The following is a 27246-nucleotide window of genomic DNA, read 5'->3' as shown; positions in this document are numbered from 1 at the left end:
CTTAAAAAAAAAGATGAGTCAAGATGAATTTGGTACAACGCTCTGGGTGATGCTCTGTTTGTGTTGAGAAAGGAATGTACTCTGAATAATTCGAAAAGGTTCCACTGAATGTACTCTGAATAAATAGAAAAGATAAGTTGGGCACCTGAAGGAGATAAGGAGACTATCAAGTCAGGAAATCACTGAACAAAGAAAAATGAAAGGTCTACTCCACCTAGATCCCACCTACTGTGAATGGAACTATTAGGTGTCAAAATCAAATGAGTATGTATGTAAAGACATTGTGTAACCTCTCATGAAAGCTGTATTTAAAAAAAAAAAAAAAAAAAAAAAGCTTTTAAAAAAACCTAACTTTTCACTGAAAACTTTGGAGCTAGTTTGTCTGGTGCGAATCGGCTAGCTCCCCAACGTTGCATAAAATAAACACCTTTGCAGCTTAAAGACAAAATTTGTTTCTGAGCAGTTACTCTGTGGCGTTTTGGCATCAAAAGTGAATGGCTGAATCTCTCACTCACAGAAGTGCTCCCATCCACCTATTTGATGCCACTCGAAGGAACATTCATCCGCACATGAAGTGCCCCCTCAGCTGGTGTTAAGATCCATGTAAGGAACCATTTGATAAAATAATTCACGTACTGCACGGAGGAGTGAGATCAGGGCCTCAACACGTGCCCTGCTGAGGTGTTCATTTGATGGAGCAGTAAGCTGCGGCGCTGTCCTTGGGGTTTTATCAAGACAGCATCGGGGTTCGCTGCCCCGCATTCCTCTACCACCCTGCCCCCAGGCAGGCGCCACCCCCGGCCACCCCGGGGAGACTTGGCGAGGGGTGCCAACAGACCGCCCCCGCCTCGCCCGCAGCGCGCCCCCTCCCCCGCCCGCCCCCGCCGGGCGAGGCGCCGCCCTGCAGCGCCTCACACAGCGCGGTCCAAGCGCGGGCATGCGGGCGAGCCCACCCGCGGGCGGGCGGGAAGGGGAGCTAAAGTGACCCCCGCAGGATCGGTAGTGGTACGCTCCGCCGGCGGAGCCGGGGTTCCCGCCTTCGGGTGCGCGCGCGCCGGTCCTCCTCCGCGGGCCGTGGGGAGCGGGGTGGGCGCCGGTGCGGGGAACGCTGTTACCCTGCTCCGTCTGCCTGTTGTGCCTGCGCACTGCGGAGTGAAAGGCAGTGCTTTGAGTGTCCTGTCTACCCGAGACCGTGGGAGGGCCTTAGTTCTACCCAAGGCAGTTTGTGTAGACAAGCTGCAGGGGTGGGTGAGGGCAAGAGGGTCGCTAGGACTCGGTGGGCAGCGTCGGTGGGGTTTGCAGTGGGGCAGCTGGTGGCTCGGGCCTCTTGCGGTTATCAGTGAAATCGGGTGAGGGGATGGGATTCACCCCACTTGCGGGTGCCACTTAGCCAATGATAATTTTCATCTGCAAGCCATGTTCTATGTGTGCTCAGGGTGAGTAATTAAAAAAGAATAAAATACACCTCACCACCACCCGAGTAATTAAAGCAAGGTTGTAGTCGATGCAAATGTCAGGTGCCCATCTTAAGGATGGCGTTCAGCAAAATGAGTCTATTTGAAGTGCCTATTACTGAATAATTACTATATTCAATAGAGATACGCAGTTACAAACTAATATAAACTTATTTTATTTTGGGTGGAAATACAGGTTGCACTGCTATCTGAAGCAAAAATGAAACCTTAAATTCCAAAATCAGATCATCAGCGGCAATACTTAAGATACTGCAAGAGCATGGACATCAAGGGTTAAAGAGAAATTAAATAAAGGTGTCAGTTTTATGACAGTCAAAAATACATTTTAAATCTTTAATTTCGCCCCTAGTCAAAGATCATGGTTCAAAACGGGTGGGAGGCTTAACAGAAATGGCTTTGGAAGACATAACATATATAATAATGATACACAGAAAAATGAAAGCGATGAGTTTTCCTACTGGAAAAACAATAATACAACATATTATTTTTAATTTACCGCTTTCAGTTCAGCAGCAGTTTTATTCCCAGTGGCACTTGCCTAATCCTGCCAAGTGCTGAGCACATCCTGTCTTCTGAGAAAATAAATGATGGCATGGAATAAGAAAATGCACAAACCAAACACCACACAACATGGTAGCTCCCCAAACTCCCATCCTCAGTTAAGATTTAGAAAGTGAAACACAGTTTTAAAGGCATGATGAAAAGAAATGGTGATTGACAAACAGATAAGACACTGTCCACAATAAGGACTGGAAAGATCAGGGCCTGGCATTCATAGAATACGTTTACATTATCAACCAATAGAATATTAAGACATGTAATTGTTTTACAGAATTGAATGTCCTGAATAAATACTTTAAATTCCATTTTTAACAAATCATTGCATTATGATAGCTAAAAGTAATTCAGATTGCTCAGTAAAAAATCACTGATTTAACTTAGAAGCATTAGTTCTTTAATGTTACATATAGTCTTAGAAATTGTTGATTAAAAAAAAAGTTAATTAGCTTTAGCTAATGGTATTAGTTTTAGTCCCTCTGAGGAAACAGTGGGTACAAGAGAAAAATGAGTATTCAACACACAGAACCAGCATCTTCCTCTTATTGCTTTGTCAAGAAGTTACATGCATGTAAAACTTGTAAATAATGAATGACTGAGAAAATAGTTATTTTATTTTGGTTCCTGCTTAGTAGTTGTTCATTTCTTTCTCTATTTCTCCCTGACTTCTCTGTCAGTATTTCTGTCTGGAAATCCATTCAGTTTCTGGGCAGTGCACACACTCTTAACTTCTGGTTCATGTCTCTCGGGTTTTTTTGTTATTTGTAAAAAAGCAGTTCATACATTACCACACAGAAGTGATGATTTTGTTTGGAATGCATGGTTTATCTTGTATTGGAATTTTTGTTTCATGGAGCCTGATGTTCAGAGGTAGTTTCAATATTTTTCAATTTATTTAGTTTCAATACAATTCATATTGTGTCTTTCATACCCATCTTGCAAATGTATGTTGATTCTTTAAGTAGAATTTCTAAAAAAAAATAGGAATTGTGTTAATAATTTGGAATTATATGGGTGCTTTTCAAAATACTGTCTTTTTACTCATATGGTAGGGTTTATGTGCTGCTGTTTGTCATCACTGATATTAATGCTAATTGTTTATAAGAAAATGAGTAAGTAACTTGAAGCCTGAGTAGTGAAGTATTAGAGCATCTACATAGGTAAAAGGTCTACACCCTGCATTAATGTGTGCCTGCTAAACTCTCATTTACTTAAGTAACATGTTCAGGTTAACCAGACTTAACAAAATATCATCTGTTGCCTCTAAAATATGCATAGTAGAGAGTAATTGTTTCAATTGATTAAATTTCCTAGTCTTTAAATTGAGGACAGGAAGACCAGTCTTTTTTTAACAGCATATCTAACGAGAAATTGTCATGTGCTTTAAAAGCATCCTATGTGCAGACCACTAACATATTTAGGTAAAATTGAATCATTGTGTTTGTGAAAGTGGATTCAAGTCTGGGGTTTTTTTTTGATTGCAGTAAAAAATAACAGATTCATCTATATAATCTATTGGTTTGATAGATTTTGCCTGGGCTTTCTGAAATTCGTTGGGTTTCTTAGGAATGAAAGATCTTAGGCTGGTTTAAGTTTAGCTTTACGTGTAAGAATAGTTTTAATTTTTGTAAAAAAGTATTTGTTCTGCGTTACCTTTGTGCGTATTAAATCTTTTGACATAGTATGAATGAGAAATGCTATTTTCTATATATACAGTGATCACTGGATTGTATGGTCCAGAAATAAATGAATCACAGCCATGAAGAAACTATGAAGAAAATCAGTGTGGTGAACCTTGATAAACTTTTAGATAACTTCTCAGAGATAGAAAAGGTAAGTGAAGAAGGTAAAAAATGTTGAAACTGCTACCTAGAAATATTTTGTGAGATTTTAATAACCTTTTCAAGTTAGAATTTCTTCTAAGTGGTATCAGCTTATCCTTATTAATATGCCTTGTAATGGTGCAGAAGCCAATTTTGGCTTCTCAGGAAAGGCATGGAAGTGTCCCTGTGTATCAGTAGCCGCTATTGAAGCTATTACACAGCTTTGTTGCACTATTACAGAAATTGTTCCTTGTTCCAGAAAAATGTCATTGCCATAGCAGGAGCATCTCTTCTTACATTCCACATGCACTGGACTCTTATTTTATGTGTGTGTCAGTTCTTAAAAGATTAGTCCACTGAGGAAAATCAGTACTCTGTTTCCTGTTAGACTCACATTGGCCAGCTCTCTGTTGAATTCCTAATCAGTAAGTCCATACTAGACACAATATAAAAGTGGCACCTGAAATAAGTATAGCATTTCTTATGCAAAAAACGTACCAAATCCTATTGACACCACATTGGTGCTCAACAAGGGCACTGACAGCCTCATGTGCAAAGCAATAGAAAGAATTTTGCTGAGGATTGGTCCAGACTGCAAACTACATAATTAAGAAGAAACCCGTTTATAACTAGTGATGTAAGTTGGCATTCTTAGTTCGTCAGGGTAAACTCACAGTAGCACAGGCTCTCAAGTCTAGCATCATCTCTGTAACAGAATTTCCAGAACTGCAAATAATACAGGTTTGTGACTGCAGTGTTGTGAAATCATTAAATGTTATATTAATCTTAAACCCAAGATTTAAAACTTGAAATATATTAATTTTAGTCTTTTCCCAATTTTCTAGAAAATATCAGAAATTACTGAAGCAAATAACCTACTGGTCCTTCAGCTGGAAAAATGTAACAGGTTGTTAACATTAAGCCAATCAATGGAGGAATCAGTAAAAGAAGGTAAGTTGTGATTTAAAAAACTGTATGGTTTTTGCTTGTGTTCAGGAAGTTCTGAGAACTATATCCATTATTTTCAGTCATGTAAAATACAAAAATAAAATGGCAAGGATCTAAGATACTGTTTGAAAAACAGTAATGCTTAATCTTGGGTCGTGTGAAGGAATCCATCTCATCTGCATAAGCCAGATAACTTTAATCCACAAACATATCTTGGGAACTGTGTTAAAGTAACTATTTTCCAGTTGATGTTAGTATCCATGCACTTTAAGAGATTTTGAGTGCATGCAGTACCCATGAAAGAAGAACTTTCATTTTGTATTTTCTTTCATTTTTTCCTTGACTTTTTTCATTTGATTATGTTATCACCTTTTCCAAGGAAACAATGCATTGGCAGGAAAAGGAGGAGAGGATCAGATGAGCTTGGTACACCTGATAACGTTGTTGTGCCCAGATGTCTACCTTTCCCATACATACAGGCCTATAGTTTCTAGTGAACTGCTTACAAATTTTACAAAGTGAACAGTTCACGAAGTCAGCATTTTTAAGCAAACCAACATCAGTAGTTTTACTTGAAGTGCTAGCCTGTGACTTACATTAGTCCATAAGCAGCTCAGATGTCTGTGTAGAGCAGTAGGGTCAACATTTGAGAAAAGTAAGGTCAGCACTGAGACTATCATGCCCCCAGCTGAGCTGTTCCTTTGGTATCAATATGACAAATGTTCTGTTTCACCTGGTCACCAGTAATGTTTTGCCCAATGAGAAATGAGCCAGATGCATTCCCGAATGCATAGTTTGCTGCCTTCTGAAATGTCAAAGCTTGCCTGTAATTGGAGATAGCGTCAGACTGGTGGGGCTGGTGCTCCAAAATAACAAAGAATTATATTTCTCAGTTGCTTGTGTGATTTGGTTTGTTTGGGGAGAATCTTACAGCCCAGTTTGCAGTTAGGAATATATTTTCACTGTACTATGCTGACTGTTATATTGAAGTTTTGATATTCCTCTTCAGATCTTGCTCACTGTTTTGCCAATAGACAGGGTCAGCACAAAGGAAACAGACATCTAGTTAAAGAAGTGTGTTTATCTTTACTTACATTTGACGCAACAGAATAGTAAGAGAAATGATACAGCAAGAATAAAACAAGGCAAGGTAATGCACCTAATCACTACTACATATGACAGACTATAGTGGTTAAGAAAGATACATCGCCAGTTACCTTAATACTTTATCATCATCCAGATCTGCAGTCACTGGGGAGCCCCAGTTACAGTGAGGATTTGGAGAGCCTTTCCTAGTAACTGGGAGGTCCTACACAGTGCATCCACTCATAGGCAAGGTCTCCAAAGTCACTGTAAGAGGGTCCAGCTTTTATATTGTTGAATAAATAAGCTCACCTAATTTCAAACGCAGAAACATCTGGTTTCACTCTGCTCTTAGATCCCACCAAAGCCTGGCCAGGACTCAGGGAGAGGCTAAAGCAGTCTTCCTTATCTACTTGATTTTAACCACCATTTTGATAACTAGGCCACGTATCTGGTTTCACACCCTTGACTACCTGCCTCTAAGCAAGGAAGGAGGCACTATATGTTTGCTAATGATTAAATTCTAAGCTACATCTTTCATGAATGATCATGTATATTTTGCTAACAATTGGATACTAAATATAGATATATATATAATGTTCGGTTGGTGCATTCATCTAGAGGTCAACTTTGGCTCAGGGCCTATTGCTCAGCCCTCTCACTTAAATTAATTCTGTAAGGATCTTGAATATTGGTGGTATCTCGGTGTCTAGTTCTGCCTAGGCATTTGTTCAGTGAGGACTGAAAAACTGTCCAAAGTTCTTATACTTTTTATCTGTGTGAGATTTAATCTTTGAAGAGTTCAGATTAAACAATGGGACAGCCCATTTTGTGTTTGTAATGTCATCAAGATTTTATCTCAGTGACATTTCCAACTTGCTTATAAAGTATAAGGAATAGCATATAATCCTTCAAGATTGAGTTCAATTAAGCTCTTACCACTTCTGTATGTTGTCATGATGGTGCTAAGTAGTTATGAATGGCAATAATAATTTATATCAATGTTAAGAGGATTCAAACTCTCCAGTGGAAGCTAAATAATGAAATGGCATTTCCTGTTTTACAGGTCAAAATTATAAGCCCTTACATCATAATAAAAAAGTTGCCAAATAAAGGAGAAATTAAAGAGGCAACTATTAAATTAAGATTTACTTGTTTTATTTTAGAAGTGTATCTTTTTCAGATGAGTATTTGAAAAGAGAAATAATACCTAGTACTTAGCATAGATTTGTGGTTGCTTATTCTTCTGAATTTGTAGAGCTGCTGAAAGGTGAATCTTTTCATAGAACTTTGGTCTCTTGACAAGTCAGCTTGCTAAAAGTTAGGAAATATGGTAGGAGTAAACTTAGTTTCATGCTGCAGTGAGATTGCCAGTTGTGTTCACTTAGTTATTTGCTGGGACTTAAATAAATTTAGCATAATCAGAAATTAATTGGAAGAGCTCTTGAGTAAGTGATAGAAGTTGGCTGATGATGATAATCTGTTCAGTTATACTAAGAATCTCATGATACTGAATGACAGGCGATAAACAGGGGAGATGAAAACCGGTAGCAGTGCATATAGGAGGCATATTATATAAACAGTGGTTGGCCCTAATAGGCTGCTTCTCAGCAAAGAGATCTTGGTGGCCTTCTGGACAGTTCTCTGAAAATATCAGTGGTCAAAGAAGCAAACACAGTGATATGCATGATTATGGAAGAAACAGAGAAACAAACATCTCATATCCATGTAATGTTCTGGTTACTGTCACAGCACTCTCCAAACTATCAAGCTGCAACAAGGTCTTTTACCATCTCATACCAGCATAGTCTTCATACCAGTCCCTCTGCTGCCTTCTCCTCACTTCATCCAGGGCCCACTCTCTTTCCTCTTGCTTCTTCCCCTCTCTGCTTCTTCCCCGGCTGCTCTCTCTTCATTGGCTCTCAACCACTTAACAGAACCAGCCACAGCTGCACCTTATCTACATCAACCAGCCCAACACCCCTGAAGCCAGCCCACAGTTGTACATTATCAATGCTAATTAACCCAGCTTCATTACTCGACAGGTCACCATGTTTCAAAATGGACATACCAGAACTAGAAAAGATAACAGAGAAGGTGGAAAGGTTTGGTATAGTCAGGGAGGAACAAAGGACAGGGAAATGGGAACCAGTCACATAACAAGGCCCACACAGGTAGAGGCTTCACCAGCTAGGACTCACTCACACTCTACCCATGCAGAGCTGGCCCAGTGAGGGCTTCCAGCATCAGCCAAAAGTCCACATCACCAAACAAGTATGTAGTGATGGAACAGGTCCAAGATCAAGACAGGAGGTTGAGTCAGTATCAGTTTCATATATGGTAACAAGAGCCAGACGTGGTCTAATAATCACTAGCAGGACCCTAGTGATGAGGCAGGTCTGAAATCAAGCCAGGAGGTCACTCCCTAGGTCATGATCAGAGTCTAGATCTACATGGTATGTGGCTGCAAGAAGGTAGGCTAAGGGCAAAAGCCTCAGCTTAAAAGCAGCTCTCAAGGGAAGAAGTGGCAGGCATTTCTGAGTTTCTTCCAGCTTTCTTCAAACAATTTTTTTCAAGGTCACCAGCTGTACTCTTTCTAAGTTGGCCTTGAGCCCAGCCAAACACCCAGGAGATGGGTAGGTGAAAATGCACTTGGGGCCCTCACGGGTTTGGTCACAATTTTGGAACATCTAAAGAAAGACTTAAGTTGACTGGATACTTTTCAGCCTAAAGAGAAAGAGTAGAGCTGATGTGACTCGTAGCTCTAAAATTACAAATGGCATAGAGAAAGTGGCTAGGGAATGAATATTCACTGTTCAATATGATAAGACAATGTAACTAGATTGAAATCAAATTTGTTGATTGATTTAGCAAAGGAGGAACTTTTCTATACATTACCAAATAACATTGTTAAATCAGTTCCACAGAAGCTTGTGGATACAGAAGTATAGATTAGTGCAAGAAAATCAGAAAAATTCATGTAACAAAACTTAACACATTTATTAAACACGAAGACAGTACCTCTCACTCAGGTCTCCCTAATTTTTGTGTTTTGGGAGCTGAGAGGATGTATTGATGGTAGTGTTTATCCAGCTTTTTGTTTTTCTTGAAGTATCTTCTATGGGGTATTGTGAAGTGGGATAGTGTACTGCATGGAACTTTTGGGTTGACTCATTTTGAGCCATTTGTTTCTCTGTTAAGTACAAAAGACAATGCAGGATAGTAATTCAGAAACAGATCAAGAGGCTTCATTATTGACAGAAACAGAGAAGACAGAGTTTATACACAATAGATTTTAAAAAGGGGAAGGAAGATGTGGACAAAAAGAAGAAATTGTTCTTACCATAAAACCTGCGGGGTGAAAGATAGAAGAAAAAGTGAAAGAGACAACTCAGGAAATCAGAGCAGTGGGGTGACTGCAACGACTGTGGAAGTAGAATGGACTGAAAACAGATGGAAGTCAGAAGAAAGAGTTGAGCTTTGTGAACAGTAGTGCCTCGCTTTGATGAGGCAAGACTGAGATGATTTGAGGAGATACTTATGCTGATATAACTGAAGATAATAACCTCTGGAGTTGTTTTGAAACATATAATGCAAAAAAAAAATGTGGACAGCAGAAGTCCAAGTAAAAACATCAGAGCAATCAGCATGGAATATAAACCAAAGTTTTAGCTGCAGGGATAGTCAGGAAAAAAACCCAAATCTAAATAATATTGAAGTCGTAGTTGAACAAATTAGTATGGGTATAGATAGGAGGCAGAATTGTTGGAAGATAAAGATTCTGGTCAGTGAATAAGAGAGATTGCAGAGCTGTTAGTAGCAGTAACAAAAAAAAGTGAAAAGCAGAAACTTGGAACATCATGGGACATCCAAGAGGTGGTCCTGAAAGCTACTTAATAAGGAAGCAAAAGGCAAATGAGAGATGCTAAAGTGATAGAATGTGTTTAGAAATTAAGACAGTTATCATGACTGTTCTATTAGGTTAACATGTTACACTGCATCCAGCTGTGGAGCCCTCAACACCAGAGAAGGGCCGCGAAGATAATCAGAGTCTGGCTGGAGCACCTCTGCTATGAAGGCAGGCTGAGAGAGCTGGAGTTGTTCAGCCTGGAGAAGAGAAGGCTTCGGGGAGACCGTATTGCAGCCTTCTGGTACCTAGAAGGGGCTTAAAAGAAAGATGAGGACAGATTTTTTGGTAGCGCCTGTAATGGCAGGACAATGGGGAGTGGATTTAAACTAAAAGAGGGTAGATTTACATTAGATATTAGGAGGAAATTCTTTACTGTGAGGGTGGTGAGACACCGGCACAGGCTGCCCAGAGCAGCTGTGGATGCCCCATCCCTGGCAGTGTCCAAGGCCAGGCTGGATGGGGCTTTGAGCAACCTGGGCGGGTGTAAGGTGTCCCTTGCCCCCATGCAGGGGGGTTGGAACTAGGTGATCTTTGAGGTCCCTTCCAACCCAAACCATTCTATGATTCTATAATATGGTTAGTGTAGTGATTATAAATTATAGTAAGTATATAATTATTCTAAAGCATTCTGCTTTTTCTTTTTTTAGTAGAAATTGTCTTTGCAACTTTAGCAAATTTACCTGCAACATTGACCCTTCAGAAGGAGTAACAGCATACTGTGTATTCAGAATCAGTGTTGCTTCTAACAATTCAATTCCTTGTAAAATGAGTTTGAAATTCAAAGCACTGTAGGATTAAGAAAAACACTGTTTTGTTATTGATGGAGTTATAAAGGAATGCTGTGCAGAACTGGAGAAGATGCCAGAGATGAAATGTAGCACTGATACTTCCATTCTTACTCTGGCAGGTTATCCTAACAGACTGTAGTTGTGAGAGTGGCTTTTATACAGTGATATTGCCAGCTGTGGCTGGGAAAAAAAGATTTCTCTTAGCCTTGTGTCCCAAGCTGTTTCCCAGAACCCAGGTCAGCTACATTTCCTGAAAGTATTATTTGAAGAGTTGGTCCAAAGACAAGTGTGATTGCTGGGTTTGAGTGGCTGCATCAATAGCTTGATGAAAAATGTCAATACAATCTTAAAATGTCAATACAATCTTAATGTACGTACATTCTCAAGTTGAGAAGTATTCTCAAGTTCATCCTATTACCAATGTAAAACAAAAGCAAATGGATTTACAGGATAGGTAGACAACTCAGCCTTAGAATGTAAGGCTTATCAGTGGACCACAAAGCAGTTTGTGGAACAGCTAAGGAAAATACATGAGAGAATACATGCTAGTGAATGGTTTGCATATGATTCCAACATGCTGCTTACAGCAAAGGAGCAGAAAGAGCACTATGGAAGGAAAGGCTGTTGTTCCCTCTGCCCTGATGGTTTGTGGCTACTAGTGGTGGGGTGGAGGAAGTGGAGTTTTATGCTGGCTGAAGAGCTCCTTGTTAATATAAGAAACAGACATAGGAATAACATTTGACACCCCAAGAAACCGCCAACAAGTGTGAGAACCCAAGGGTTCCTTGATACTCTTGATGCCAGAAGTCTCTCTTTAGAACTGTTCAAGGTAAAAGAAGACTAGGAATTCTGAAGGAAACACAAAAGAAGAAAGAAAACTTGTAAAACTCAAGGGAAGGGGGAGAGTGAAATACTTGAACCAAAGGTAAGGTGGGAAAAGATGAGCAACTGGGCAAGTGTATACATGTTCTGAAAGGTCATAAATGAGCTTTGTTTTGTCTTGATTTGTTCTTTGTTAAACAAAGGTGAAATTCAGGACCACAGTTTGTGTTTAGTATGTATCGTTAGAGATCCGCTTTAAGTCAGATGCAAGTCTGGCATTCTTTTTCCTGCTCCTAGATCTTTTCTATGGTGACTAAATGGACTTTTATGGTGCAGACTACAATTCTGAATGAAAATCTAGTGTTGTTTTTAAAAAGAAAGCAATCACATTATTGTCTATGGAACACTTAAGCATCTATTTAGCATCTTCAGGACCGCATATTTGTTGATTTAGTGTTTCAAAGGTGTTAAAGGAAAAAGTGGTTGATGTAATTGCCCTATTTAAAAAGCTAATAGTTTCAATTATAAATGCATGTGGAAGAAACTGCGATAAATTACAGATATTAAACAGAGAAAAAGAGCACTTAGGCTGTTCAGTCTTTCTGCATATAAGTAGTGTTCTTTACAGTGAAGGAATGACACAGAATCCATAAAAGATGCTATGGAAGTGATCTACAAAGCTGCAACCATTTAACAAAATTTTGCTTTTTCTTCCTTAATGTAAGCAAGCAAAACTTGTGGGTTCCCAATAGATTTTTGCAGTCACAACTGTAATTACATAAGAGATTTGCTAAGATTCATAGTTTAAAGATAAGAAAGATAAGCAGATATTCTTGGGACTGGACAAAAGAGTGGCTTGCACTTAAAATAGCTGTGGTTCATTGTAAGACTAGCTGTTGTCCTCTTGTTTACTCAGATGCATAGATGCCTTTCCAATTTGTGCATGAATTGCAAACATTTGGATTTATTTCCATACATTTTCAAATAGGAGAAAGTTTCTGGTAGAAATAATTGGTACAAATGGCCCGGCTAACCTGGGGCTTCCGACTTTGAATAGGATTTTTCCACAAATGCTTTTGATCCAGTACAGGAACTGAGGGCAGGCATCGTTTCTGTGCGGTTCGTGCTCCCTCTACCGTTTTTTTGGAAGCATGGAACGGGAGAACACAGCTGGCTAGCGTACTTGGCTGCATGAAAAGCAGACTTGATGGAAGAACAGAGTAAAGTTAAAAAAGATTGAGTGGAAAACTGAATCTCTGAGCTGGATTCTCAATTCATCTTCCCGACTCCATTATTTGTAATGTAGGCTTTAATTAGATGATCTACAGTTTTCGACAGAGCTTTGCTCTTATGAGATGAGTAACTTTTATTAAGTGTACTTTATCTGTTGCGGAAATTAAAAGCCACTTAAGAAATGCAGTGGTACTCTGGAAATAGAAAGATTTTATGAGTAAGGAACCTCAGTTTTAGTGCCCCCAGCCTTACCAGTCTTTGAATGTTTTTGTAACTTTACTGAGAAGGTTACAAGGAACATAAGGGATAAAAATTGTATTTAATGAATACCAAATGTTATATATTACAGGCAGTCCATATGGTGTTCAAATATTTAGAATACAAATTAAAAATTTGAAATTATGAAATGCAAATATGTAAACTGATAATAAGTTGCATGTATAAACATACACACACACACATAATTATTTTGCTTAAAATGAGATAATGGTGTTATAGTAGCATATTCTGAATCTCTGCAAGTTTATGTTGAGCCATAAGATGAATGTTCATATGCACTAAAAAGAAGGTGAGAAATTGCAATGAGTGGATAGTGTTGGTCTTGTTAAAAAGAATCTTGGCAACAATGCTGTCAGGAGAGTAAACCTCAATTTAATTTGCATTCAGTTGCATCAAATTGCTGGAATGCTGTTGTGAAAAGCTTCTGTAATTGCGCAAAACCAATAACATCCTTATTTTCTGGCTAGAAGCAGAAATGTGATGGTTGTAATGAAGTTGTTCATATTGCTTGATAAAATTGGTTTTAATCTGTTGTCAAAACTAAAAGCTAAAATAAAGCAGTAACTGTGAGATAATAATGAATTATTTCTATAGTCAGTAAGAAGATTAGGACTAATATTTAATCAAGATTATTATAAAACATTTCAGAAAAAAATGATAGAATGTAAAATTAAAGTTCTGAAGAAATTATTCAAAAATACTGGATTTTTCATTTCTTTTAGAATATACTACTCTACAGAATGTGATAAAGGGTCTAACACAAACCATTGAAAACCAGTGTAATGTGAAAGGTAAAAGCAAAAATATTCACATATATATACTGTACTCTAATTTTGAATGAGCAGACATTTAATTTTTTTGTTTATATTTACTGGGTTTTTCAGAGAGAGAAACTCACTGGCAGCCAAACAGAAAGGAAAAAAATTATCTAAAATCAATCATGCAGATTTTGTTGGTCTATATGTTTAATGAATGTCTGTTGATATCCTACTTGGAATCCACATGTAAAAGAAGTTTTGCCCTCAGTGAAGTTTTCTTAAATCAGTAGTTGGGCTTTAAATGTATTTCAGCATAGCACAGGCAATTTTACAAAAAGTGAGAAGGTATCATTCAGCTGTTGGACTGCAGCATTTATGCATAGTTTTATCACTCTGGTTAACCAAAGAGTCTTAATTCTCGGTGTAACTAAAATTTAGCTGTTATCCATAAATACTAGACAATTACTTATGACTATTTTAAAATAAAATTTAAGACTATTTGCTATATCTCTATAACACAGTTTAGCTGTACAGTATGTAGCTAATTTTATACTCATTGTGTGTTCAAGGCATATTAGCATAAATATTAATAAGCTCCTAAAAATTTGAAGTATACGGTGGCTTTTAATACCCAAAGTGACTTTTAATAATCAAAAAAAGCATTATTGTTTTTTTCTAAATTCTGTTTTTGAGATACTACTTTCTAGTTTTGGGGAAACAAGTACCTAAAAAGTTGCATCTTCCAGTTTGAAAATGTTGTAGGCATGATGACAATCTTCTATTTTCTGAGCCAAAGAACTTTGCATCTAGATTTTCTTAAATGCTCCAGTAATCAGAAGGCTAAAGACAATTCAGAGTAGTAGTACTAGGCAAATATTATGATTAACTATTAATTTTCTTGTTAAAAAATGGAGACTGAGATTGTGTAGTTCTTTAAATGATGATTATCATGTCCACAGTCTTAAATTTCAGACAAGTAAAAAAATGTAATTTCCTTACTCTGCTTTCCTGATAATAATACTGTCAAAATGTACTTTTTAGTATTTCATATAGTTTTTTATTTACATAGATGAAAATGAAAGACTGAAGGGTACCATTCATATCTTGGAAGAGAAATTAAAGGCTTGTGAACAGGTATGTCACAAATGATCATTTTTTAGGTAGAGAAATAATATTTTATCTCTATTGTAGCACTTCATACATCTTTATATTCTTGGGTTTGCTACTGATACCACTATTGTTGCCCTTCTAATGTCTATCATGTGTAGGAAGAGTTGTTCTCATGACAATATCAATATCAGAATGTGTTAGAGGGACTAAGAGGTCAAAACTACTAAGTGCTGAGAACTCCGGCTCAGTGTAAGATAAACTTTTTATTTTTAGCTGTATTTACCTTCACATTCAGCTTTACAATCTAGAATCTAATCCCTTGCATTAATGTACATTTTGCTGTGGAAATAAGGTTTTGATATTAACAATGCCTACTGTAGTGCCAGAGAATCAAGAGCTGTCTGAATTTTGTCTATAGTTTTCTTTGCTATGTGCTACAAAGATAATAGGTCTCTACTTTTTATCTGTGTCTCACAATAAGTTCCATTTACCATCTCTCTACTTCTTATCTATGCCACTCATTTTTGGAAAGGAGGTAACACCAGCAGAGCTGGTCACAAGTTTTGTTAGTTCTCTGTGCTAAGATTGCAGATCTGTTACCTGTATAGGATTAGGAATTTCACTGCTGATTTTCTTTGCCTGCATTTGTATTAACTAATGAGTTAAAATTGAATTTTTATACCAATAGAGCTGTTATCTTTGAGAATAAAGTAAGTAATGGCTTCTGAAAGACGTGAGAAAGCTATGATTCTATACCTTATATACTTGTATGGGCATGGTGGAACTTCCTAGTGTGGTTCTGAAGGCACTTACTTGACTATGTCCATATATGCTATTACCACTGATCAGTAACTGCCTTTGAGAGTGCCTCTGAGCATTGCTCTGGTGAGTGGCTACCTCTTTGTTAGAAAGCTCTGACAACAGCCTTGGAGCAAGCACCTCTACAGTGGCAGCTACAGACAATTCCTTGATAATTCTGGATCAGTTATTGGAGCAAACTTAAATAGGCATGCTCAGACTCTTCACTTGAGTATCACTGCCACCAGCATCACAACTTCTTGTATCACCAATGCTTCTGCTGCTGCCAGTATGAAGTTGCGGAGCCCTTGGTATAAGCAATACTAACAAAACTCATACTTTAAGTATGATTTCTGTTATACAATCTTACAGCTGAAAATCCACAAAAGTAAAACTGTAGTCACTTAACAAATTGCAGCACTGAATCAGATCCTGGGTTAGGGGAAGGAATATTATCTCTCTATTTGCCTGTTCTCCTAATAAGTACAATTTCTAATTTTACATTAACTGATAGCTGTAATACAATGAAATCTGCTGCATTTTTCATCTGTGGACTTCAGCTAGATTGTATAAAATGTAAATGGGCATTCTGAATTTACTAGATTGAGGCTAAAGCAAGTACTGAATTACAGAGTACTGTACATTTTTACATGGATGTTGTGCTTTGCAGAAGGCTAAAAGCACAGAAACCTCAAGATTTTTATGAAGCCTTTTTACATTTGCAGGAATATAAAGATCAGATCGAGAAACTTACGATAGAAATTAAAAACAAAGAGGAAGACCACAAATTGGAAATAACACAGTTGAATTGCAATATAAGAAAAAAATGTAAGTTGTCTGAAGACTGAATGCTATAGCATTGGCTAAAATATCTTGTAATCTGTAGCAGCTGTACTTCAACTAGGAAAAATACAAGTTCCACTTCTTAGTGGAAACATATGAAAGCTAGAAGTGGGCAGTATTTAACTGCGTTTTGTCTTGGCTCAAGAGAGTAGACAGTGGCAATGAGGCAATAGTACAGCAACGCAGAATGAGCAGGAATTCCTAAGTAGGCAGAACAGATACTGGGAACTTGAACCTAAAAATCTGAAGGAATGAAATTTTGGGTCACACAATTTGGAAAATTGCTTTGAACTATAAGCTAGACTGCTGTTCAGAGTGTTCCAGCTATGCTCAGGAGAGTAGGACATTATTTTCACAAATAAATAATACTGCAACAAGAAAAAACTATTTCAATATTAATTTTTTCCAGTACTGGAATAGCCTTGAAGAGGGTTTTTTTGTCATCCATAAAGCTGAAAAAAGCCAGACAACTGTATAAAATGGGGTGCTCCTTTAAAGACACTCCATCTTACTCATATGCAACAGGGTGGTTTTCACATAGATTTAAAGTGTATTTTTTTGCTTGAATGAAATTCTTTTTCCCATGAAATGATGACCTGCTGTTCAAGAAGGTTTTAATATTTGGGAAATCATGCTATTTTTCCATCTAAGTATCTTCTATAGTCATTGTATTTGGTGTTGCTCTTTTACCAGTTGAAGTAAAGGAAATGGAGTATAGAGAACAGAGAGAGAAAAAAGAACTGGAAATACTAGAGCTGACTAGACAGCTGAAAATTCAGAATGAAGAGAAGCAGAATGAAATAATTAAACTGCAGATAGAGGTATGCATTACAAAGCTGAGCTAAAGATCAATTGGGCATTGGGTAAACTTAGAAGAGACTGTGTAGTGAAAAATGTTAATCAGTTCTTAACAAAGTAATATTATGGAATCTATTGTCTTTACAAAGATCAGTGGCATGTTCTCCCTTCCATAATGGTAACTGAGTTGCTTCTGCTCAGGAATTGAGTTCTACCTACTGTATAGGGAGACTGAAGTTTGCTGTGTTCTTGTTTGAAGTTAAAAGTATTTTGAAAATGTTGCTAGTTGTTGAGCTATAAAAAAAAAACCAAACAAGGTTCTCTGCTTATTTTCATTCTTGATTTCTGAATGGTGGGAAGATATTTATTTTTTTTTAATAAACTTCCAAGAGCTTGAAGACTTACGAATCTGTGGAGGTTTCAGTCACGGAATTCAACATGTATTTCATGGCTCAGGTTTTAAGCTGCTCTGATTATAGAAACAATTAAGGAAATTCTTCAGACCTTTCACATACTAAGTGAAAGTGTTTGGGCTGAATTATCCTTGGAACATGAGGGAAGGCTGATGGTTTCAGAGGTTTTTAGTACCCTCTGCATATTCCCCTGCAGACATGTGGCTGTGGAGCCTTAGATTTTTTTTGGTAATCATCTTGTTCATCTACATGTATTTGGTTCACCATATTTGTACTATTTACTGTTTGTGATATTTTGAGGCGTTTTTTTAAGAAACATAACTTGTAATTGCATTCTTTCTTAAATAAAGTAGCTTCATTGTCCTAGTATTAAATAGTAGATAAGCTTGCTATTACTACTTCCAGGTACAAAATCTAATTTTAAAAAAGTGGAAATTATAATTGTATTATTTAACATCCCTTTTTTCCTTTTTGGTTCTTAATGTTTCCTCTTGTCCTGATTCTTGCAGTTCAATGCTAAATTAGCAAGAGTTCAGAATAAAACAACAAAATCATTTTCAGAGGCTTCTGTCTTGCCACAGAGTATCTATCGAAGGGTATGTGCTAAATAGCCTGTAGCCTGCAGATACTAAATACTGTTACAGGCTGTTCCATGGGGTTTTACTGTGTGTAACTGCAACAAAACTCCGTGTGTGTGGAGTTTCATGCCTTAGGGGTCCATCTTAACTCACTCTCCCAACACATCCTTCCCACCTCTAGGCAAGTAATTCCACATCTTTGCACTGATGTTGATACAGCTGGGGTTCAACAGCAAAAGCCCACGTGTTAAGTGGTTTTAGAATAGATTTGTTAACCTGGGAACTTAAGATAGAACTGACATAAATGCCTGTGATATCAATTATGTGTGTGCATTATTGTTTTTGTAGGCATGGGACTTTGGGATGTCACAAAAATAGGGTTCTGGGGAACTAATCTTTGTAATTTTGTGACACAACATACTTAGAAAAGCATTCTTATTAGAACATTTCTCATTAGTCACAGCATATTGTATTGTTACATAATGCTATGTGATGTTTAACACTGAAGCCTGTCCTTTCATTTTTACAGAAGCTGCAGCATCTCCAGGAGGAGAAAAACAAGGAAATTGAAATTCTTCGAAACACCATAAGAGACTTAGAACAACGTCTCAACAAAAGCCAAGACTTGCCTTTCAAACAGAGGCAGTATTGAGTAAATGACATAGTTTCAGTAGTACATACAATGAGAAATAGTATATTTCAAACTGTGCACCTGAAAGTAAAGCCAAGATAGGAAGAAATACAGGTGTTTTTTTTATTGAAAACACTCTTCTCAAATATTCCAAAGACATGCATTCTTTGTATGTTCAAGACTACTTTCTTGCTAATCAGCATTCACAATAAAAAGATTCAGGTTTGGTAGGAATAATAATTTCCCTATTAAACCATCATTAATTATGGTGTACGCTTTCAAAGCAGTTTTTCTTTCTTGAATGCTCTCTTCATCCAGGAATCCTTCTAACAACTATATTTTTATTTCAACTCAGTTAATCAAAGGTTAGGAAAGCTAAGCTACAGACAGAGAAGTTATACAAGTGGTATATTACCTTACTAATCACTATAGATTTATCAAATTCAGCACTGTTATGAACAAAGATAAACATTAAACTTGTTCTACCCCTCCCTCTTTTTTGATACTGATTCTGCATGAAGGGTTGTTAACACTGCTTCTCACTTTAGGCATGATCTTACTGATTTGGTGGGATTTTACAAGCTGTAGTAGTGTGTGTTAATGGACACTGATGCTGTATCTAAGCCACAAAGTTAAACTTACAAGCTTGTTTAAAAATAATGCAATTACTGCTTGTATCTAACATTTAAGATAGAAAGTTATTTTGGCACGTTGCTTAGGAATAAGCTTTTTTGTACCTGATTTGTATCCCCAGGTCAGGAAAATAAAAAACCAACCAAATCAACTTTTGAATATGTCCCATCATCTTAATTAAAAAATGATTAAAATATCTGTTTTGTTTATCTTCTATTCTTGATTGCAACACATCAGACAGGAGCCCCTAGGTCATAGTTTATGCTCCTGTCCTCACAAATGCAAGCAGAATGTTAGAAGAGAAACAAGAAAGACAAATTAATCAAGAATGCAGACACCTTCCCAGTGCAACTGAAAAACAAACTATGGGTCAATTAAATTCCTTTAAGTTATGAAGCTTTTCAGTGATGGAATTTGACAGGTATTGTGTAAATCTAAGAGCACTGCTCTGAAAGTCTACTTCTTCGCAATATTTTAACTCTACACGCCTGTCACTGTAATTTTTAATTGGGGGCAATAAAAACATTTGGTCTGTTAATTTTTCCACTCTTGCAGCTACGTGAATTTAGGCAGCAGGACCCCCTTCCATTTTTAAGGTGCTTAGTTTGTTTTTCAGGCTCAGTTTCTTGCCTTTTCTTGTCATTGTCAGGTGTCACTAGTTTCACTTGCTTCTGCTGCTGGTGACTGTCAGGCAGCAGTGAGCAGACGTCACTGTCAAGATTCAGTGATGTCCTCTGCTGACAGCTGGCCATGTCATCTGCAAGAATTTGGAAGTGCTCCACGACACTGTCAAGTGACAGAATTTCCTAGCTCTTCAAACAAAAGGTGTCGACAATGACAGCATCAGCTACTAGAAGTTGAGTCTGATGCTGTCTGCCAGTTTCAAGTTAATGAGTTTTTACAGCTGGTTTTCCCTTTTTTTCATAGCTTTTTATCTGGTGTAGTTTCCACACTTTCTACCTGTTCATGACTACCTGTCTGATCATGTCTGTTATGGCCAAAAACTCTATGACGCCGACCACTGTGAGGATGATGTCTTTGAGTTTCAGGAGGAGCCTGATGGTTTGCATTTTTGGAATGATGGTGGTGGTGGTGGTGGTGGTGTCTGTGTCTATGCAGGTTGTGGTGTTGTGAACGTTGACTAGTTGGTTTGGGTTCTATCTCTGCTAGCTTTTCATCGGCTTTTTTAGTGATGTTTTCACATATACCATCAATATCAGCTTCCTGCAAAACAGAAGGTAGTATTAAATACAAGACATTTATTTAAACTCGTTCCAAAATAATATCCTAACATTTTTGCAGAACCAGAAACCCGATTTTAAGTTACTTTTCCGAAGAAAGATATGAATGTATCTAAAAGAACCTTGTTTTACACCACTGGTAACAAGGCAGTTAATATTCTTAATGTAAACTTATAATTCAAGTAATTGCAGATAAAATGTGTTCTTTTTCTAGGATGCCACATCTGACCTGCCTGAGGCCTACATTGACATGAAAAATTGTATGATGGGATCAAAAGTTATTACTCTCATTGAACTTTCATGTCTATGTACATATATTTCTTGATAATTCTTAAAGTAGTTTTGCTGTTTATTTATATGTAAAACAAAGCTACCCTTCTTTTATAATGGTAATAATAATCTGTCACCTTGTATTACTACTTTTTCAAAGTAACTGTTGTATATTGTGTTTCAATGTAAACTAAAAGGAACAGTAACTCAAACCAGCTTGGACTTGATTCTCAGGTTTAAATAAAAAACAGCTATTTGTTTAAGTACCTACCCTTCCCAAAAATAGAGTAGCTAATTGCTCACTAGCTGTAATTCCAGAAATTGCATCCAAGATTGCATTTAGATTTCTGAAAATGCTTTGCCTTTCTATCAAGGGTAGGAATTCATATAATCAGTTTATTGTAAATTAGATCTAATTCACTTTGAAAAATGTTTAAGAGTTCTCTGTCAAGACACATGAAATGTGTAAATTCTAAATCATGTATTTTTGGATTAATCACACTGAAATATTTTTTTTTAAGTATGAGTCAAACCCAGTTTCCTTTCCTGGTATATATAGAATGAAACAAGAAAATACCATGTAAGAGCAGTTTCCACACTTGTTTTCACAGTATGCGATCTTAATAGATTCTTCTACATATTGGAAAGACAGGAAGGAATAGGGCAGACCCAGATGATACACTAGACGGCCACATCTAAGGAGAGAAAAAACTCTATGGTTACATATACATAAACATACATCTAAAATTAAGTATCTCTTCATATCATACCTTATTTTATTCACGTCAGTCCACACACGTCAAGTCCCACAGAGACTTGTTTCTGTCCAAGGAGTCTACAGGCAAAACCAGTATCTGCCTTACAGATGTTTCCCACTCAGCTGCATCAGTCAGTAGTGTGAAGCATGATTCCTGGCTGACCTCACTCTGCTAGTGGAGGCCTCTAGTTTAGTGGCATGCAGACTAGCAAAGGTACACTCATTACAGACCTACCTGGCTAATGAGGAGTGCTGTTAGCAGAGTGACACAGATCACCACATGGTTATTGCATCCGTATAAAGAATGTTTTTATGCAATGTAATATTTTGATTGGGATGTGCATTGCAGTGCATCTGCATTACTGATGTAGTGTGCCTGAGGGGTTTTTTATGGTGCCTGTTTGTCCCACATCTGTACTTGAGTGTTACGGTATGCACTTGGCTACACAACTGGTACATTCAAAGGGAGCTGTAGTAAATGCAAAACTTGCACACAAGGGCACCTTGTTAAGTGCCCCACCTGTGATGTCAACACACGGTCCTCCAGCCTGAGCTTCTTACACATCTGCAGTGCACATCTAGGACCGGCAACAGGCAAAGACTAATTGCCAACAGAGGCACAATAAGGACATACATTCCTAGAACTGTAACAGATCATGGCCAAACTAGTGCTAAACCAACCCATAGCGCAGGTGTACCCCCTGTGCCGACAGCACATTCAACCTTCCAAACGCTGTGGGCCAGACAACAGCTTTGGGGCCCCTCCAAGGACTACATACAGCTGCCTTCCGTCTGTCACATGACAGCAACCTCCCACACTTAGGTGTATTTGCTGCTGTAACGGGCGATCGCTTTCTAAAGAACATTCCAGTGCAAGTTTCATCCCACAAGATTAATTTAGCTAATTCATTAAATTTCATCGTATTACCAGAAAAGTTTACTAACTTTCCAGTTCTTTAATAAACTTAATTATGCTTCAGTATGAACTGAGACTGTTCATAACAGAATAGTAATTAGGACAGTCATGTTAGAGGTGCAGGACTTGTCAAATAATTTCCATCACATCAAAACTGAAAAATCAGGATTTCAATTAAAGAGTTATTACTGGTTCTGCCAAAAGATACATGTCCCAGAATCTTATGATTAGAAAGCTGTTTTCTTCGAAAGTTTAAAGTTTCACCTGAAGACTTAATTTTTTTCCAAAAGGCTACATGACATTTTCAACAACTCCAGCCAAAATGTTTTCATGAGAACTCAGCTTTTCTCATTTGATTCTACTTTCATATGCATGGATGTAACAAAGTTGTCTGAAACTAAAAACAGTGTAAGACCAGAATCATGCCGTTAAATTCTACACTCAATTATGTTAATCGAAATCTACAATAAATATAAAGAAAAAATTATTTATCCCAAACTTTAACTTAAGCAAAAGCAGACTTCTCCTTTGTAGTAGATTCCTTTTTCCAGTAAATGCAAGTGCTCTACTTAGTGCAAATCAGAAATTTATTTTGAAGTCTTTGTTAGGAAGTAATCAGCTTATCTGCAACTCAATGAAATGATATATAGATTTTACAAAGCATTACTCTAAATAAATGCAAATATTTTCTTGTGTTCCTCTTTAAGTACAGACCTGTCATAGATGAGAAAGTCATCTTTGCTTCCATTTAAGTTAGTCCAAACATCAGCTTGCCCCTCATCTTGCTGGTAGACAGTGATATGCTCTGAAACACTTTCTCTTAGTAGGTGGACTTTCTTCTGGGAATGAGCTCCCTGATGGTTGACAACCACATACGAGATATTAACGAGTCCTTCATTCTCTAACTTGACTCGCAGGTCCTCCAGCCTAGCGGAGAATGTAAAGAAGTAAGACCACAAATCGTTAGAGAATGGTAAGATTTGCCATGTTCAACAAAAGTTAATATGCTCCATCTTGCTTTTATTTCAGTGCATGTTATTGTCTCCCAGTTTTAATGGTATCAGTCTAACACCATTGAAACATTATTGCCATTTGCCATGACTATCAACTATACTGTCACCAAACCAGACTCTAATAGCTAATATGCCATGGGTCCTGTCCTTGTAAGTACAATGCAGTACCAAATAAAGCAGACATTTGTTTTTAGACTGAATTTGGTGCTATTTTTATTTCAGTTCTTTTACACTCTTCATGGTCTAACACAGTTAGTTATCTGATGTCTCTATTTAAATGCGGAGGTTTTGGTCACATAGTTGGTTAAAGAATGCATACTGTAAATACAGTAGGAAGATGAATAATCAAGAAAGCAAACCTAAAGTAAAAGGCAGATAGCTCTCCTGCTCATCTCTTTAACAGCCAGAAAAAGGATATTATACCAACTGGGTCAAAAAGGATGGCTATAAAATGTGTGCATGACCCATCCAGCAGTTACTAGTCTTTCCCTTCTGTATCCCACCACAAAAGTCTTTCTTTGTCCTACAGTACATCAAGTTGCTTTCTTGATGTACAATGTGGTTGGGTTTTTTTCCCTTTCATTTGTATCCTTCTCATTGAATTGCCCCAGAAAACTTTTTATTTTTCCAGTTTCAGGAAATAGTCTGGAGCTTGAAAGATTCCTTAAAACCTTTCTAAAATGTACAGAATCAAACCCAACTACCTCAAAATCCAACCACAAAGCACACTTTCAACTTTGATAGAGCCAGACATTTACTAACACTTCTTCAAATCTAGTTCTTAAAAAACTTCCAAAGACTATATGATGTGAAGTTACACAGCCTAGAGGGGAAAACTAACATTAAAGTCACTAAAATCAAGCTCTGAAGCCAGTACTACAAATTTTTAAACCAAAACGATTTCACAATCACTAAATTAATCCAAGGTAAGGGCTGTATGCAGTTCCTGTTTGGGTCAGCTGAAAATTATATTCTTGCTGCTGTTACTGTCATAATACCTAATTATTTGCACAGAGGTAGGTTCTGAGCACCAGAAACCAGAGCACCAATGTCCCAGGTCTTGTATGAAAATACAACACTGATGAGCCCTTTGAATGCTTCATCTTTTTTTTTTTTTTGAAAGGGCAGTCTTTACCTTTTCTTCTGGATTTTTTTTTTTCCCTTTTTTTTTTTTTTTTCCAGCTAGGAACTCTGAATGGGGGCTGGGAAAACACATTAAAAGTACATGTTTTGATCTTCCTTTTCCGCTACAGATCTTACATAAGAAATGAGTGATCACAGATCTCTCCGTTTCAGGTGTTCTCGCCATGTCAAAGAATTATGATGTTTCTTGGCTTCAGCATCTTTGCTACATCAATCACCTGTTGCTAACTGAAGCACAGTCTTGAGGAACCGTTTCTGTTGGGTTTTCATGTGTTTTGGGTTTTATCAATGTCAACTTGATCATACTTTTATGATGCAAATACAATCTGGAGAAGATGATCTGCCAATCAGGGCCAAGTTGAAAGAAAGAATCTGAGCCACTGGCACAGAAAGCTCCTGCTGAGAGTTAGCCTTGGTCTCTGGGTCACACATGCCAGCGGGGATGGCAGCATTTGAAGAAGCTATAGTTCAACGACTGCATCTGTAGTTGGGCACATGTGTTATCCCACAATTAAAAAACTGACCAGCAATGTTTTAACAGAAAATGGGAAAGAGATTTACGCTTACCTGGAAGCCTGCAGCAGGCACAAGTATCAGCTAGCCTGGAGGAGAGCCACCACTGTCACTGAGCCCCTAGAGTTCAGCATTGGGTTCTCCTCCCCAATATACCATTCTGGGGCCTCCTTGCAGTTCTGGCTCTCTGTCTCTCCTCCTGGGAGGAGACAGAGAGCCAGAACTAGTCCCAGCCCGGCCCACATGGCTGGGTTTTAACTGAAAAGAGAGAAAATAAACAAAATTAAATCAGTGCCTACACAAAGTTCAGACTCTGAAATTCGCATAATAAAACACAGCAGGCTATTGGCTCCATTCAGTTAAAAGAAAAAAACAACCAAACACACAACTGTAAGAATATATTTGAGCTACTTTCTTTACTGCTTGATTATATTTCTTTCATTTCGCAGCTAAGTTCCCCTATATTAAACAGGCAGTATTTTGTTGTGGTATGTAAACAGATGAAGTGTTCAGAATAACTGGATTTTCTTTTAATGCTACTAATCTATGTTTTTCCTTCCTCTTTGTAACTTCTTCTTGAATGTTCTTAACACTTTGGTGATTTTACAGGCGGCCTTGTTTCTTCTGTTTTGAAATCAGTTGTGCTGGACCAGTTTACACCAGTAAAGTTCTGTTTACACCAGACAAGTTCACTCCAGATTCCCAAGTAACTCCACTGACTTAAAAAGTACTTGCACCAATAGTGTATTAGTACAGAGCAAGTATTAAAAGAACCTGGCAGGAATCAGAGAAGACTTAAGCATTTTCACAAGTCAGTCTGTAGTATTTGGAACTCATTGAGAAAAATCTCTTAAGAACACAGGCACTAGAATGAAAACTGAGATTCAGGATTCCTCAGATCTTACAAAATCTCCTTCCCACACTTAGTCTATTTAATGCTCATGAAAATACATAGAAGAAATTATCTAATTATCCTTTCCTTTTATTCTATTAACATAATAATTTTGACATAGTATTTTCAGAAAACACCCATTATTGAGAAATACATAGAATTATAAAATGCTCCCCAACATGTCCTAGGCTGTGGAATTGTGTAATTTTACCACTCACATCAGAGTCTGACAGTGAACATCATGTTCTGGGAACACTTAAGTTCTGATAACATGTGTTTCATCAATCTTGTGATATTCTAAAAAAATGAGAACATTTTACTGTAAAACAAGAGCCAGCTGCTGCAAAGCCAACAACACTTGTGAAATCCGTCTGTCCTTAATGTTTCTTTCCTGCAGTTCTACCGAAAGCATTTTAGCTATAGTACATTGAAGATTAAACTGTGGACCAACAGATAGCAACAGGGACATGTTTTTTTTACTCTTCCCACACATCTGGAAAGCTGTGTGCCTTTATATCCATTACAAGCCCACGAAAGTCCTATGACATCTTGAGATCCTTTTGTGCCTTTATAGCCTTCTGCAGCACTGGCGTACAGCACCAGCAGCAACGGTCCTGCCCTCTGACCTAGGTGACAGCTATGTTTTGCATGCCACTCTGCATTTCGACTTTCTAGTTGGTTTCCAGCAGAAGATTCTGCAGTCAGCCTTTTCAGGCAAAGAAACAAGCACACACTCTGCCAAGTTTTAAGTCATGAAGCTCTCACATAGCAAAACAAGCACACTTACCCTTTCTTCCTCTCTCTCCTTGGAAGCTCTGCCTAACTGCTGCAGAAGAAAACACTGTGGGGAAAAGGGCTGTGGTATTTATACGGCTCTTGTTTATCTCACTTTGCAGATACAGTTCAAAGTTCAGGGAGCCCATTCTGAATGACCTTGCAAGCAAAGCAAACCCCTTCGGCAAAAGTAGCCAAAATATTTCTCCATTAACTAATACGGAGGGGAAACCATTTATCATGCAA

General features: G+C 37.7%; 2 protein-coding genes across 3 annotated transcripts; one reads left to right on the top strand and one right to left on the bottom strand.

The window, feature by feature from the left end:
- Window positions 1-910: 910 nt before the first annotated feature.
- On the top strand, window positions 911-19325 carry CCDC152 (coiled-coil domain containing 152). Its single transcript, XM_005241969.4, has 9 exons — window positions 911-1005; window positions 3750-3866; window positions 4702-4807; window positions 13642-13710; window positions 14747-14811; window positions 16311-16413; window positions 17122-17249; window positions 18149-18235; window positions 18747-19325. The coding sequence occupies exons 2-9, from the start codon at window positions 3780-3782 to the stop codon at window positions 18867-18869; spliced, it is 768 nt and encodes a 255-aa protein (XP_005242026.1). The 5' UTR covers window positions 911-1005; window positions 3750-3779; the 3' UTR covers window positions 18870-19325.
- Window positions 18948-27246, bottom strand: SELENOP (selenoprotein P). Of its 2 annotated transcripts, XM_027793267.2 has the most exons (6): window positions 27014-27073; window positions 26445-26523; window positions 25389-25592; window positions 23380-23592; window positions 21570-21687; window positions 18948-20705 (listed from the first exon to the last, which is right to left on the bottom strand). In XM_027793267.2, exons 3-6 carry the CDS (start codon window positions 25577-25579, stop codon window positions 20082-20084), a joined length of 1146 nt encoding a protein of 381 aa, XP_027649068.1. In that variant the 5' UTR covers window positions 25580-25592; window positions 26445-26523; window positions 27014-27073; the 3' UTR covers window positions 18948-20081. The 2 variants fall into 2 exon arrangements, with proteins under 2 accessions (XP_027649068.1, XP_005242025.2); XM_005241968.4 differs by lacking the exon at window positions 26445-26523 and having other exon boundaries at window positions 27014-27246.

The sequence above is a fragment of the Falco peregrinus genome, chromosome Z (genome assembly GCF_023634155.1).
Source record: "Falco peregrinus isolate bFalPer1 chromosome Z, bFalPer1.pri, whole genome shotgun sequence".
Taxonomy (NCBI): Eukaryota; Metazoa; Chordata; class Aves; order Falconiformes; family Falconidae; genus Falco; species Falco peregrinus.
The sequence above is the reverse complement of the archived record's forward strand: the minus strand, read 5'-3'. Positions and strand labels throughout refer to the sequence as shown.